The sequence below is a fragment of the Erpetoichthys calabaricus genome, chromosome 8 (genome assembly GCF_900747795.2).
Source record: "Erpetoichthys calabaricus chromosome 8, fErpCal1.3, whole genome shotgun sequence".
NCBI lineage: Eukaryota > Metazoa > Chordata > Cladistia > Polypteriformes > Polypteridae > Erpetoichthys > Erpetoichthys calabaricus.
Window position 1 is genome coordinate 75,840,556 of NC_041401.2, and position 16,073 is coordinate 75,856,628.

Below are 16,073 nucleotides of genomic sequence, written 5' to 3' on the forward strand. Positions count from 1 at the left end.
GAAACGTAATTAAAAATCAGTAGTCAGAAACAAGACCAAGAGATGAAAAAACCAGGTAGTCAAAAGGAAAACAGGTTTTGAAAGTTTCAGCGTTAATAAAGATGTTCGGAGATGTTTGGAGTGATGGTGTCACAAGTGGCTCTGTGGAATTTTGGGAGAACATCATGACAACTGGAGACGCCAAACACCCTGAGACAGAGGTGTAACAGGAAACAAAGATGGCATTGTGGCGTAACAGAGAAAATCCTGAACCTTCTCAATTTACACCAAAAACAGAAAACCAATGAGAAAATTGTGATCTTGCAATCTAAAAGCCCTACATCAACACACATATTGTATAAATCCTTCCTTGAAATGCCTTGAGATACAGATCACAACACCCAGCGGACATGATTAACTTTATTTCTATAAAATCACCCAGAGGCAAATCTCAGTACAGCTTCCATGATGATGATGTCCATGATAGTTCAGAATGTGTGTGATGATAGTTTGATTCATTTGATGTCAGTTCAATCCGTGTTACTCAGAGTAAAGTCTTTAGATGCGCAGTACCAGAATTAGACAGAGACAGAGACAGAGAGTGCCATGTTAATTATCATATGTGGTGGACACACATCACCGGCTGCTCTACACCACGTGATGAAAGCAGGTAGTGTGGCCTGGCTGGGGCCTGGTTCAAACTCCTCTGTGACCCTGAGCAACTTACTAAACCTGCCTGTGCATCCGTTAAAAAGTCAGAGTAATCAGTTCAGTGATGAATCTGAACTTTTCAAGTGAAGGACCTCTGTATCCAAGTCACGGGTGCCTTGTAGCGCTATCAGCATTCATCACTTTCCTTTTATCTACGTCTGTACATTCAGTTTGTCTGTTGACCACATGAATAAAACTTCTGAGTTTGCTCTCTTCTTTTCAGGATACGACTGATATTAAAGAGAATTTTATTGGAAAATGCTTGCTTGTTTGTTACATGTTGGTCATTGGCACTCCTGGAAGCAACTTTGGAAATTGTCTTCTGCAGAGTCCATCAGTTCATCGGTTACAGCTCTGTGGATCTTGTCAGATATCTTCACTGATTTCTTGGCAGGCCTCGTATATACAGTATATATATGTACCAGTGTACCAGTATATATATGTATATATATACTGGTACACGTGTCCCTACTGATCAGCCCACATATAGCGCACAGCCATGGTCCTAAAGCAAAATGCAAATAAAAGCCACGTTAAAGATAAGGAGCTGCGGATACTTCTTGTGTTTTCTAAATAGTTACTCCTTTCAGTTCCTCTAGTAGTGATGATATACAGTATTTTATTACTTCTCATCTTAGACCACTTAGGGAAACACATTCTTTTGTTTTCAACATGAAAAAATACAGCTTGACAGTGATCACATCGCTGATGTCATTTACCAAGTAGTGGTCTACCAAGAAGCATCAATGTAAGGATGTAAAAGCAATGCTTTCATAAGGTCAGAAGTTTCAAATACAGTAGTTGACGTTCTCCTTGATTGTCGCCGTGCATTTCTGTCTCTGGAATGTTCTCGCACTCTGCATCCTGGAATTTGTCTTTCATGCCTATAAGCCATCGTGTTTGTGTCTGTTCAGTTCCTCCGTATTCAGGATTTCTTCTTGCTTGTCAATGTGGTTCAACATCATGGAAAGGGGTTGTGAGATCCAACAAATGGCTAGATAAAAACAATAATAAACTCTCCGCTTGATTATCAGCATGCATTTCTCCATCTGAGTCATTCTTTTGTTCTGTATCTGCCATTTGACTCTCAGCAGATGGCACTGCTCTTACTCTAATTCTTCCTATTATGGTATTCTTTGTCATGTAATTGGCTGCTGTCACTTGCTTGACGTTTATCAGATGTCTCTGCTCTTCTTTTCTTCTCAATATGTCACATGGCTTTGCCATCGCTTTGCCATTATAAACCCACAACCACAGATCACTTTACCAAGGTTGCTGTTACCTGAAGTTTTCCAGAATGTCCAGAATGCATCAGGTCATACGCTTTTCATTAAGATCAAGGCTCTAGCCCCAGCAGTAATGGTGCGAAAGAAGGAAAGACAGATGTACATACAGTGCATCCAGAAAGTATTCACAGCACATCACTTTTTCCACATTTTGTTATGTTACAGCCTTATTCCAAAATGGATTAAATTCATTTTTTTCCTCAGAATTCTACACACAACACCCCATAATGACCGTGAAAAAAGTTTACTTGAGGTTTTTGCAAATTTATTAAAAATAAAAAAACTGAGAAATCACATGTACATAAGTATTCACAGCCTTTGCTCAATACTTTGTCGATGCACCTTTGGCAGCAATTACAGCCTCAAGTCTTTTTGAATATGATGCCACCAGCTTGACACACCTATCCTTGGCCAGTTTCGCCCATTCCTCTTTGCAGCACCTCTCAAGCTCCATCAGGTTGGATGGGAAGCGTCGGTGCACAGCCATTTTAAGATCTCTCCAGAGATGTTCAATCGGATTCAAGTCTGGGCTCTGGCTGGGCCACTCAAGGACATTCACAGAGTTGTCCTGAAGCCACTCCTTTGATATCTTGGCTGTGTGCTTAGGGTCGTTGTCCTGCTGAAAGATGAACCGTCGCCCCAGTCTGAGGTCAAGAGTGCTCTGGAGCAGGTTTTCATCCAGGATGTCTCTGTACATTGCTGCAGTCATCTTTCCCTTTATCCTGACTAGTCTCCCAGTTACTGCCACTGAAAAACATCCCCACAGCATGATGCTGCCACCACCATGCTTCACTGTAGGGATGGTATTGGCCTGGTGATGAGCGGTGCCTGGTTTCCTCCAAACGTGACACCTGGCATTCACACCAAAAAGTTCAATCTTTGTCTCATCAGACCAGAGAATTTTCTTTCTCATGGTCTGAGAGTCCTTCAGGTGCCTTTTGGCAAACTCCAGGCGGGCTGCCATGTGCCTTTTACTAAGGAGTGGCTTCCGTCTGGCCACTCTACCATACAGACCTGATTGGTGGATTGCTGCAGAGATGGTTGTCCTTCTGGAAGGTTCTCCACTCTCAAAAGAGGACCTCTGGAGCTCTGACAGAGTGACCATTGGGTTCTTGGTCACCTCCCTGACTAAGGCCCTTCTCCCCCGATCGCTCAGTTTAGATGGCCGGCCAGCTCTAGGAAGAGTCCTGGTGGTTTCGAACTTCTTTCACTTACAGATGATGGAGGCCACTGTGCTCATTGGGACCTTCAAAGCAGCAGAAATTTTTCTGTAACCTTCCCCAGATTTGTGCCTCGAGACAATCCTGTCTCGGAGGTCTACAGACAATTCCTTTGACTTCATGCTTGGTTTGTGCTCTGACATGAACTGTCAACTGTGGGACCTTATATAGACAGGTGTGTGCCTTTCCAAATCATGTCCAATCAACTGAATTTACCACAGGTGGACTCCAATGAAGCTGCAGAAACATCTCAAGGATGATCAGGGGAAACAGGATGCACCTGAGCTCAATTTTGAGCTTCATGACAAAGGCTGTGAATACTTATGTACATGTGCTTTCTCAATTTTTTTATTTTTAATAAATTTGCAAAAACCTCAAGTAAACTTTTTTCATGTTGTCATTATGGGGTGTTGTGTGTAGAATTCTGAGGAAAAAAATGAATTTAATCCATTATGGAATAAGGCTGTAACATAACAAAATATGGAAAAAGTGATGCGCTGTGAATACTTTCCAGATGCACTGTATATATTTGTGTGTATGTTGGATTCATTCAATGATGTCGTATGTTTATTGTTGGCATTCTATTACTGTCACTGTGTGAAAAAAAACATGCAGCTACGAACTTCTTTGTACGCATGGCAATAAAGCTGAAGTGGTTAATTATAGTCATTTTTTACTCTTTAAAATTGCCTACTTTTTTGCAGAATCACGGAATAGACATTGGTGACGTCTCCGAGAGGGTGGCCTTAAGGAAAAGTCTGAGTTGTAAGAATTTCCAGTGGTACCTTGACAATGTCTATCCGGAGATGAGGACGTACAATAACACCATTTATTACGGGGAGGTAAGTATGACCTGCTTGGAACTTCAGAACAGTAGAAATTATCAATCAGTCAGAAGTCTACAAGAAACCTTTTGACCCTCTGCAGAAGTTCTTTATGCTGCACACTGCAGTGTGACCAGGGGATGGAAGGTGGAGTGACCCCTGAGTTCTTGGTTATGCTTGATGGACCTAAGTAAGCCTGCCTGTCACACTACTGCATTGCAAAGCAGGAATATTCTCAGGCTTCAGTGATGATGGCTCCCCGCTATTGACAGACAAAGGCTGCTTGTTAAAGACATCCATGTTGTATTACCGGCTCTATGTTTATGTTCTGTTTCTCTTGCTTAAACACATTTTCTTACTTGCAGTAAATCTTCTGCAGCCAGTGTACTTTGGCTAGTGTGAAGTTGTATAGAGGGGCAGTGTGGCTGGAAGATCAAGCTTTGTCAGACAGACTTTCTAGATCTCATCTTTGTCTGCTCTCTCCCTTAACTTGCTTTATTTGGTTACAAATTTAAAGGGCTTCTAACCACCGCTCTTTGGGAAAGGCCTTAAGTAAAGGAAATCTCCCCTACCTGCTTAAAATGTGAAAGCTGCTGAACATCATGTTCTGTACCGTGAGCTTGTGTCAGCACAGCAGACGGAGTCTGCCTCCTCCAGTGAGGCACAGCAGCTGCCATACCACAGTACCTCCTGTGAGCCGACATGTTAGATCTGACCAGTCTCAGTGTCAGAACCAAGTGAGACGGGCAGGCAGTGATGTCTGCTACTTGTTTCAGTTTAATGGAGTAGAGCTTGCTGTTCTTAGTTGATGGCTCTGCTTCCTACGACTTGTAAACTTCCTGTCAAATCTGTGAAAAGAAAAGACCTTTAGGATTATTTGCCTCTCTGAGTGTGTGTGTGTGTGTGTGCATATAATGATAAACGTGACAAACACAGATGAGACATCAACTGGCTCCTGTTAGCACATTTTTAATGGCAGCTTCTAAGTCTGAGCCACTGTGCCGATTCTGAGGAATGGAGTGACAGCTCTTCCAATTAAGCTGTTTTGCAGAATGCAGACATGGCACAGGTTGCCCCAGTGCAGCTTGGGAAGGTAGCTGAGCCTCTGAATTTAGTGTGTGAGTAGAGCTGCGGTTCATTAAAACAAGCTTTGTGTTTCTAATCATTTCTGTTGAGCCACTGCAGTGTACGGTATAAGCCTCCCAGCTCATGTCAGTCTTCCCGTTAATGAAAAAACTCGTAGCGTGACATCTTGTGAGTGCTACTGGGTGACAGGCTGCTCTTTACTACTTCAGAGTTTCATTTTTAATATTTTAGGATTTTTGTGGCTTTGATGAAGTAAAGTCAGGTAGCAGAAATAAACTAAAATATCAATACTAAGCATAAATGCGCTTGCTGAAGGCAAATCAAAACTGGCCGATGCCCACTTGGTTCTCCTTAGACAGTCACAAGACCACTGCAGCTCACCTTTTGCTCTGTTCCACTGTGGATGTTAAATGTAGGCTACTACCGTATATACTCGCATTTAAGTTCTCCCGTGGATAAGTCAGGGCTTGATTTTATTGTATAATTTCCGGTATTTTATAATGTTGGTCGAATGAGAAAAACTCACACTATTGGTCCAAGAGATTATGATATACTAACGCCCAGCTGAGAGAGTAACCACGGAGCACGCTGCCTTTTTTTTCTATGTATTGTGCCTATGTGACCACACGGTAATACCTGAACTATTCCGAAGCAATGTTTGCACTGATTTGTGTTTTTTTAGTATCTCACACCCTCATACACCTTTATCGTAAGAACATCCCTTATCTACAATGGAGCGTTCGATCAGACTAAACATCGTTGAAGGGGTGACAGAAATTGGTAACTGCGCTGCTGCAACAAAATTCGATGTGTCTGAGAAACTGGTGCGAGATTGGAGGAAGGAAGAAGATCTAAAAAAAAAAATTTAAGTTCGCATTTTTGAACAGGCGTATAAGTCGGGATCTGATTTTATGATCAATTCTTATACGGTATTTAATTCATCTGTGATATCCCAACTCACGGGCTCCTGCTGTTTTCATAAAATTCCTGTTAACAGTGCTGTCTCCAGTTAGGCTGAAATGAAGGAGACACCCGCCTCATTGTGGGCAGCACGCTAATTGTTCGTATTTCAAGTGGCCCTTTGTGGGTGTAGAGTGAGTAGACGGAGTCTGGTGTGCCTTGACGTAGACAGACAGAACTTTATTTGTCCCCGGGGGAACATTTGGCATTAAGGCTGTGCTCCTTAAAGGAATACTTCTCCAAAAATCACAATCTTTTATTTTTTGCATACCCAAGTGGTTTGTAGCGATGGCCCAAAAGAATGATATCTTGGTCTTTATGGAGAACAGAGATGACAATGTTTCTGATAGAGCGTACATCTATGGAGACAAGTGTTGCACAAACAACAAAGGATATCAAAAATGTCTATGAGATTACATTTTTTTTCTCAGCCATCACTACACACCATACAAGGTAAGCTTCATATAAAAAAAATTAGTTTTAGGTGGAGTATTCCTTTAAACGTGCAGCATGGTCTCAAAATTGACTGGTCAGGATGCAAACTTTTTTTCAGCCATGTTATTATATGGTGTTTAATGTCTCACCTTGTATTTGCAACGTCAAGCAATGATCGATTATTACAAATCACTGCGCTGCCCATCTCTCTGAACAGAGTTGATTAAAGATGGCCACAGGCAAAATGTCAAGACAAACGGCAATCAGAGAGGAAGTAAAGAGAGAGGGATGGAGGTTGGGCGCATGCGCTGATCACAGTGTGTTGCCTCACCCACCAGATGGCAAACCACCTGGATTGAGATCCAAGTGCAGCCGTGCAACGGGTGACACCTCAGCACCACACTGAACAGTGTGAGGAAGTAAAACTCTAAAAAGAAATGTCATTTATTTGGCTCAACCTGGAGTTTCCGTTTGGAATCTTTATATATAATACGCTACCGTGGCTGTCCGTTTGTCTGTCCAGGATTTTAAGTCACCTGTAGCTCGCAAACCGTTTGAACTATTGACCTGAACTTTGGTACACATATACTATGTCACGTCTACTATCCACTTTCGTGGTGATGATTGACCTCCAAGGTTATTCTTCTTTTTATTTTTATTTTATTGTAGAATCAACTCTCAGCAGCAGCCAAAAGGGCGGCCGTGTGGCGCATGTGTACAGCACTGTTCTCATTCCTTCACACCTTCGCTGTCACTTCCCCTACCTCTTCATATCTAAAATCATTCTTGAAGCAGATTGAAGATTTAAGTGCCAGCTTAAGTGAAATATTAAGGAAATGCACTAAGTAATTGCAACACAAACACTGACTTAATCATTTTTCACGCAAAAAAAATGCCGATGAAAAAAGAGAAGAAGCGGGCCAATAGAATGGAGAAAAGAAGAGCTGCTCAGGAAGCAGCAAGCACATCAACCTCTGAGCAAATGAATGATAAACGTACAGAGAAAGAGTCTGAAAACTATGAATACTCAAGTCAAGGGTATATCGTGCAGGGCGCTGTTGCTGGTAATCAAATAAAAAAGGTAAAGATCACTAGAGCCACAGAAATATCCACCAAAAAGAACTAACCAAAATGCAATATCTGTGGATGTATGTGGAAAAATAGCATTCAGTTAAAAAAAATAGCAAACATTTTTAACTGGCACTCCTGGTGACTTTATACCTCTCAATCCTCAATCAATCAGCAGGGTAAGACCAGGACATTCCATCTTATCAGGAATCACTAATAACACAAATTGAAGTTACACAATGTGAAATACACCACTGCAGCTTTTCTTACTTATGACACAAAATATTTAGCATTTTTCACCCGGTCCATCATAGAAGAAGCCCATTTAGAGTTTAGTGCCAGTCTATCCTGAACCTGCACATACCCCCTCTTTGCCTCTCCTGCAGTTCTCCATTTAAGCCCTCAAAGCGGCCATTGTCCTGTCCAGGTGATGTTCCCAGACCGAATAGACCTCACCTCCAAGTTTGCACATCCAATCAAAACTTCTAGGTGATCTAGCAGGCTGCTTGTGGTGATCGACACATTTACAACACAAAAGACGCTGACACAGAGGTGCGGACGGATGTAAGGTGGGCTGGGATTACAAGTTTTTATGTAGGCTTTGGTAATTCTAGTGTTAAAGGCTAAAGCTCATCTTGTAGAAGTGAGGACAACTGTTCCAACTTCATCTGCCTTCCTTCTCAAGGACTGCTCTGACTTGATACTGAAAGAATAATACAAGGACATCAAATTCAGAGAAGATTCAGAAACTGAAAGGCCATCCAGCTCAAATCAAAGATAAAAAAAAAGTAATCAAACGTTAAGGGTCCAGTGTACTAGAAAGCAACAGTGAAAGGCCCAAAGAGACACCCTCAGTGTCCTGAGGTAGTTCAGCAGGCATTATAAAGATCCCAAAACTGGAGATTACAATTTGAATCACATTTCTCATTTTAAGCTCTTGAAGTGGCCAACAGCTTTTGAGAGCTCACAGCAAAGCCTGCAGCACTGGAGACGCTGTCCTGTGTGGCCAGGCCTGTCTTTAATTCTTCTAGGATGTCCTAATTTTTAACACTTACAGAAGAAGGACATTTATTACTGTCTTCACAGACCTGATGCCTAGAGGCAACTCTTCTTTTACACGAACATACATACCCAGTAAGGCTACTGAATTTCAGTAAATGGGAGCAGCTGGTTTTTAGTAGGACATAAGGAGGATTAGAAGATCCTCGGGGTTTACCACTCACGAATATGCCCAGTTGTGGTTAATGCTTCCCTACTCTTGATGAGAACAAGCTGGCCATCATCCTGTCTAGCATAACTGAGTCATCAAATGGTTTGGCAGAACCTCTTTAAAATGGGCCAGAGTCTGTTGCTGCACCAAACACCACCCACACGAGGACCACTGGTTCAGCCAATGCTGCTCCTACTATGTTTTTGGTCTGTCAGTGCCTCCCCGACTAATGTGGAAACACTTCTGCTAACACAGCACGGAAGGCCTCTTTCCTTAGCTTGACAGCTTTCACTGTTACTGGTGATCATCAGTGGGTCCTCGAGTAGTCACCATGGCAGGAACCAACAACCCTTTGGCTCCTGGTGCTGCCTCCACTACTCAGGACACAGTCACTGGGGTCTTTGTTACACAGTAGAGGTTACGACCTGATTGAGCAGAGAGTTTACAGAAGAAAGTAATCAGCTGAGGTCTTACATAAACCCATCCACATATTTGACCACTGGTGCAACATTCTGTTCATCAATGTTACTCATCTTTGATTGGTTCTTGTTTCAGAACTTGGGTCTCCAGCTTGTTCTTTTCAGGCCAGAATGACAGCTCAGGGCACCCTACTCACCACTGATAAGAAAATTCAGACAGGGCAATTGGAGAAGACAGTTACATACCTCACTGGGACTGACGGCAGGGTGACAATACAGTTCTTCAGCTCCAAGCTTCCATTCCTCTCCCCTCACATTTTCCAAAGCAGGGTTAAAAAGGCCAACTTGTAAGCACCAACCAATCTGGACCTACTTTGTCTTTTCCGCTGCACACAATGAAATGTGGTAATGCAATACAACAAGAGAGATGTGCCAAATGCAAGAATAGGCATCAATGTCACCTTGTGGACTTTAGCAGACTTTTTGTCCTGCTTACTGTTTTGGCAGGCCAAACATGCAATGAGGTTTGTAAGCGGGAAGTCTGTGACTATAGCATTTCATCAACACAGTATAAAAACTGGAAAATATAAAGAGCAACACTGAAAGAAGATCTGATGTGCCTTGGCATCAAGCTGCAACCATCACAATTAATCAGATACATTGGAGAGTTACTCAAGTGGAGCTAAAGAAAAGAAGAAGAAAGCAGCATGTCAACCCATTACCTTTGATCCCCATGTCGATGCACTGCTTTTATTCCAATTGTCACGCTGAACTCACAGTTTGCCTCGTTTCCCCAGAGGCAGCTCAGTGGTGTCCCACTCCATCATTTTTCATGCGCTCTCACTGACCACTGCTGTCACTTTCTACTGTAGAGCATGGCTGTCTGCTCCAATTTGAGTTTGTCTTCACTCTGAGCTTGTCTCTTACCATGTCCTAAATAAAACTTTTGGCTCCATAATTACTGACAACATCTCATTAGAGAGGCAAAACATTGTGACTTTGATGAGTCCTGATGTTGGCTGCTTTAACCAAACATCTTTCTGTCTCTGACAAAAAAACTTTTGAGAGGTGCCACACCTGCACTGTAGTTGTCATCCCTCAGTGGCCACTTGACCCCAAGACATCAGGCATTCCGACTTCCAACATTCACTCGACCATAGTTTTTAAAATAATTTCAAAAACCATGGCTGAGGGCTAATGCCAGTGGAAAGCTGTGTGGCCGCGGGGTGTGCAGTGAGGAAACTGTCGGTTTGCTAATTCATGTAGAAACACAATCATCCCAGCCATTCCTCACTTACACTTCATGGGTCAATAAGGCAAGCTGCTACACCCACAAAGTAGAAATAGGATCGGGTAGAGCCGGGTGAGAGGTCAGGGAAAAGAGAAAGAAGGAAAACATTCAAGAGAGAACAAAGAATTGGGAGGTCAAGTCAGTGTGGTGGAGTGGAGGCATGGTGTTGAGAGGAACATTGCCCCAGGGGTGGGCTGGTCCTGTTGAGCACTCGTAGGAGCCTGAGCGGCTGAGGACTCCTACAGAGGATGATGGTAGAATAATGGAGCCATGCTCTAGGTGTCCCAGCAACTACTAGCTGAGGTGGTTGGGATGAGAGCTGGCGTCTCACCCTGGCTGAGAAGACCCAAGGGGTGAGCAGGGAACACGAGCTATAAAAAGACACACTGGGCTTGAGGAGTCCCAAAGCACTTCGAAAAATGCCCACTTGAGAGGGTTATCACTGTCAAATCCCAGCTAGTAGGACAAATAAAGAATCATATAAAATAAAAGATTTTTTTTTGCAAAAATCTTTATATAATATGCTACTGTGGTTGTCCGTTTGTCTGTCCAGGATTTTAAATCACCTGTAGTTCGCAAACCGTTTCACCCATTGACCTGAAATTTGGTACACAGATACTATGTTCCTGCTACGCGCCCTGTGTTGGTTGGGATTGACCCCAGCAGACCCCTGTGACCCTGTGTTAGGATATAGCAGGTTGGACAATGACATGACATGACATACTATGTGACATCTATTATCCGCTTTCAGGGTGATGATTGACCTCCAAGGTTATTCCTCTTTTTATTTTTATTTTATTGTAGAATCAACTCTCAGCAGCACACAGCAGGGCGGCTGTGTGGCGCATGTGTACAGACACCGTTATCATCCTTACCATCTTCGCCGTCACTTCCCCTACCTCTTCATATCTTAAATCATTCTTGAGGCAGATTGAAGACTTAAGTGCCAGCTTAAGTGAAAAATTAAGAAAAACGTACTAAGTAATTGCAACACAAAAACTGACAATCAGTTTTAATGCGAAAAGATGCCAATGAAAGAAGAGAAGAAGCGGACCGCTAGGGTGAAGAAAAGAAGAGCTGCTCAGGAAGCAGCAAGCGCATCAACCTCTGAGCAAACAAATGCTAAACGTACAGAGAAAGAGTCTGAAAACTAGGACTGCTCAAGTCAAGTGTATTCACTGCACGTTATCATTATTGGTACAGTGGAACCCCGGTTTGCGAGCATAATTCGTTCCGGAAACGTGCTCGCGGTCCAAAGCACTCGTATATCAAAGTGAATTTCCCCATATGAAATAATGGAAACTCAGATGATTAAAACTATTCATATAAAAATGATTAATACAAAATATAAAGTAAAAATACATAAAATAAATTAACCTGCACTTTACCTTTGAAAAGAATCATGGCTGGTGTGAGTGAGTTTCTAAACTCTTGTGGGATTCTACCCAACGGGACGACACGTGGAAGAGCGTCCCAAAGCAATCGCAGTCTCACAGCGCTGTAGCAGTTTGCCATAAAAGCGAATCCGAAAAGATCGCGGACATTTTATAAGTGCCTGCCGTCGATGGGTGATACAAGGAACAAGGAACATTATAAATGTGCAGGGCACAGTACTACTTGGCCACGATCCTGCCTGACTGCTGTATCTGTGTATAGTCAGATCCCGCTACAATAAATAACTGCACTGTTGCTGTTTCAAGCTGAATAAAGCTGGTGTTGCTAAAGTACTGAGACTCAGCTTCGTGTTTTGGGGCGCATGACAGGGACTCGCACGTCACAGCACACACACACAGAGTCACAATACTGTAGTAAACAGTATACACTCGTACAAATGTTGACTATATGAGTGAGGCACGCCGACTCAGATGGAGAATAGGAGACGATTGCCCACAATCCCGCAGCGAGAGAGAGAGAAGAACCATCAGCTCAGTTGTGATCACATGATGCTCAGCAGACAAAGTGTATACGTACTACTCGTATTGCAAGACCTCGCTCGTTTATCAAGTCCAAATTTATTAAAAATTTTAGCTCGTCTTGCAAAACACTCATAAACCAAGTTACTTGCAAACCGAGGTTCCACTGTATTTTATAATACATGAAGCTCCAATTAACTCAAAAAGACATAAAGGGGCTGCCTGAAACAATAAAGCAATCCAAGCAAGCAATGTCCCAACACAGAATCCCAAGGCAAAGTCAAAAAACAGAACAGAATGTCAAAAAATCCAATAATTCACAAAAAGTACAAAACATAACAAAAACAGAAACTCACCCAAACACTCCCTAGCACATTCGAAATGAACTGCCAGGAATTATGGGAGACCCCTTGGATTTATAGGGCAGTACCCGGTTCCTGGTGGCGATTGGCAGGTGGCCAGAAAACCCATGAAATGCAACCAAGGCTTAGCGCACAATGCAGATAATAATCAAAGAAAACATTAACATCCATAAATAATTCAAAGATTAACAAAAAAGAGATAAAACAAGGATTTGAACCCCAGACAGAGGAGGAACCCTGGCTGAAATATAACCGGGGAGCGACAGAGAAGCTAATTGTGACTGTGCTTTATTCTTGGTTTTATTTCACTTATTGGTCATTTTAACCTTCACGGATACATGTGCCCCGAACCTTTGAACACTTTTGGAGCTTTGATCGCATGGCGTAAGCTGCACTAAGCACTCGGCTCAGAACTTTGCTGTTTGTGTCCTCATTCATCCTCATCCTGGAGACAGGCGATACCAAGGCTGTGTTTACCCGGGGGCATCCCAGGAATGCTTTTCTTAAACTCTCCATCACATATACAGTAACAAACTAGAATTAAGCCACTTCAGCGACCCAATCTTCTCTTTATAGATTTTAAAAACAAACATCGGGTTCAGTCATTGGAATGATGGAAACAAGCAAAGAAACCAGTTTGTTCAGTATGGCATATGGACCGTCATTTCAAGCAAATTTGAGACTCAAATATTCCATACTAGGAATCTGTACTAATTTGAAAATATGAGGTAAAATTTGTGGTGAGTGCCTGTTTGTTTCCACATGAGAGACATGATGATATGACACTTAAGTTTACTTACACTTTTTTATTGCACTGATCACAATACTGACAAGTGTTATCTGTTCATAAATACCCCATTGACCATGACGTTGTGTTGCACAGCCCGCCACGACTCTGCTTGATGGCTTAGCTGAAGGTTAGGCAGCCCAGGGTTGAGAATTTCATTGGACAAAACCCAGTCAGCTTAACAGGCCCGTGAAAGTTTCTAGTCCACATTTCAGAACGGCTTTCCCTGCAAGTGATGTGCAAACATGGCTGAGCTAGGTGGCACTACTGGAGAAATTTAAAATGTTCAGTTAACTTCTGATGATTCCACCTGCACTATTTATTTATTTAAATTTTTTATCAGTCTGGCATGAATTTTACACCCCTATTTCACATATCCATTTATTGTTGAAAAGCTCCAAACATTTTGCCTAGTGTGGATGGGCACCCCACAGTGGACTGGCACCCACCCGCCTCAGGGATTCATCCTCCCTTGTACTCCTATGGGCCTGAATGGAATTATGCAATTTTTAAAATCTTTTATTTTTATGATAATGAAGCGATTCTTGCCTTTCAGGATCTAAATTAAAGCTACCATTTGCCCAGGCCTGTCTTTTTCCTTTACTTCGGTCGGTAATTTGTATTAAAAATATTTGGAACAGCATGGGATATTTATATGCCCGCACTTGCCTTCTTCCCGGTACTTTGACTTAAGTCTTGATCTCTTATTTATTTTATAACTTGAAAAAAGTGCCATTTATTGGAAAAAAGCCAGAAATAAAAAGACAAAAGAATGACAAAACAAGAACCCCTGCCACTCTTGTGAGTCTAATTCGACTGGCTTACGCCCCTGTCTGCCTGACGATGAGGTTTACCCACTTGCCCACGGCTCAAGCACCACAACAAAGCACTTCCTTCTCATCTCCCATCTCTCTTCAGTTGGCCCAAAGTTAGTGGGGCACTTTAAACCTCCTTCTGGAGTCACTTCATGGTAGACAACACAATCATATCCCACAATCGAGGGATGGCCCTTCGTTGGCAGTAAGATAACCAGGAAAAACAGGAAGAGTGCCCAACGTCGCTCCCTACTGCCCTCTAATGGGATGAAGGGTAATAACAGGCATCCTACCAGTCTTACCCTCAAAAGGGCATCAAGTTCTGAGTCGTCCCACCTTTAAGGAACGTACTCCCTTTAGCGGCCACGAGATGTTCAGCCCTCCATGTCCCCCCCTCTCTGTATAAAAGCAGATGGTCCTGACATTTGAAGGGGTGCCTGTCCTAGAACAGATTCCTTCTTGGGTGCCCCACATTCCCTGTCACTCAGGTCTGGGTCGTCAAGTAGAATTGCAAAGCTCCCTACTGAAAGGCAGCTCCCTTTCCTCTCACATTGGCATGTCAGTTTCCTTGCCCGCTGCCAGTTTGAGGTTTACCTTTTTTCTTAGGGCCACACTGGTGCCAGCTTTGACTCTTTTTGTCCAGTAATGCAAACCTCTGACAATTTGGGAATTTGAATTGGATGGTATTTTTAATAACAGTAGTCACAGTACGTGGAAGATAGATAATAGAATAATTTAACAATATTTGCTATCTCTTGCCCTACGTGTACTTTCTGTGCCTTTCCTCTGTATTTGCGTGGGTCCCTTTCTCGAGTTTGTCCCAGTGAAGCCCACTTCCCACTTTTCTTACCTCCTGTCTGGTTTTATACTTTCCGTCTTTGACGGCGACTCTCTCAGTGTGTGTCCTTTGCCTTTACTCCTCCCCTTCCGTCACATCAGCAAAACCAAACTGACCAATCAGATTGCTCTGAGGGACTGGACGCACATATCTTAGTGTTTTTATTACCGTATATAGTAAATACTTGCCCCAAAAATCTAATACACACCAACTCGTTCACATTACATTCTCACCCCATTTATTTAACGCTTGCATTTTTCCAGTAACAGGTATTGTCCTAGACTTGTCAGGCAGATTCTCACACACTGTGCCAGCAAAGAAACCAGCCACCTTAGAGAAGCTGCCCGCTGCTGTCTAATGTTAAGTTAAGAACAGACAGTAAGACTGGCAATTGGCAACACTGAAGAGATGTCGATTTTTACTTTTAAGTACTGCATTACTGGAGCAGGGCATGCACTGGAAAAAGAGCAAAATAATGAGGGAATGTTTCTCACAAATTTAAATGCAACTCAAAGTTTCACCCTGATTTGTCTCAACAGCTCCGCAACAGCAAGGCAAACCACTTGTGTGTCGATCAGGGAATAAAAGACAATCACACTGCCATCCTGTACCCATGCCATGGATGGGCACCACAGGTAAGAGTGTAGCCATGTTTTGTAGTGGTGAGTGGGTCAGTGTCAGTGTCGTCTGTTTGTTTAATGCATTTTATTATGATGGAAATGCATGCGTGATCTGTTAGGTGGAGGGGAAGGAGGAGTAATGGGTGAGTTTAGGCATCTGCTCCTTTGATTCCAATGTAAGCATGCATGTTCATAATATTACAGTTTTATTGGGCAACAAAACGTTTTTATTGATCTAACTAGCTGTGT

The 16,073-nt window shown here is 42.7% G+C and overlaps 1 protein-coding gene across 1 annotated transcript in view; it reads left to right on the plus strand.

The window, feature by feature from the left end:
- galnt17 (polypeptide N-acetylgalactosaminyltransferase 17) overlaps positions 1-16,073 on the plus strand; it is a 138,640-nt gene that overhangs the window by 93,509 nt on the left and 29,058 nt on the right. The window contains exons 8-9 of the mRNA XM_028806818.2: positions 3,901-4,038; positions 15,744-15,839. Of these exons, the coding sequence (XP_028662651.2) occupies positions 3,901-4,038; positions 15,744-15,839 (234 nt within the window). The remainder of the gene's footprint in view (positions 1-3,900; positions 4,039-15,743; positions 15,840-16,073) is intronic.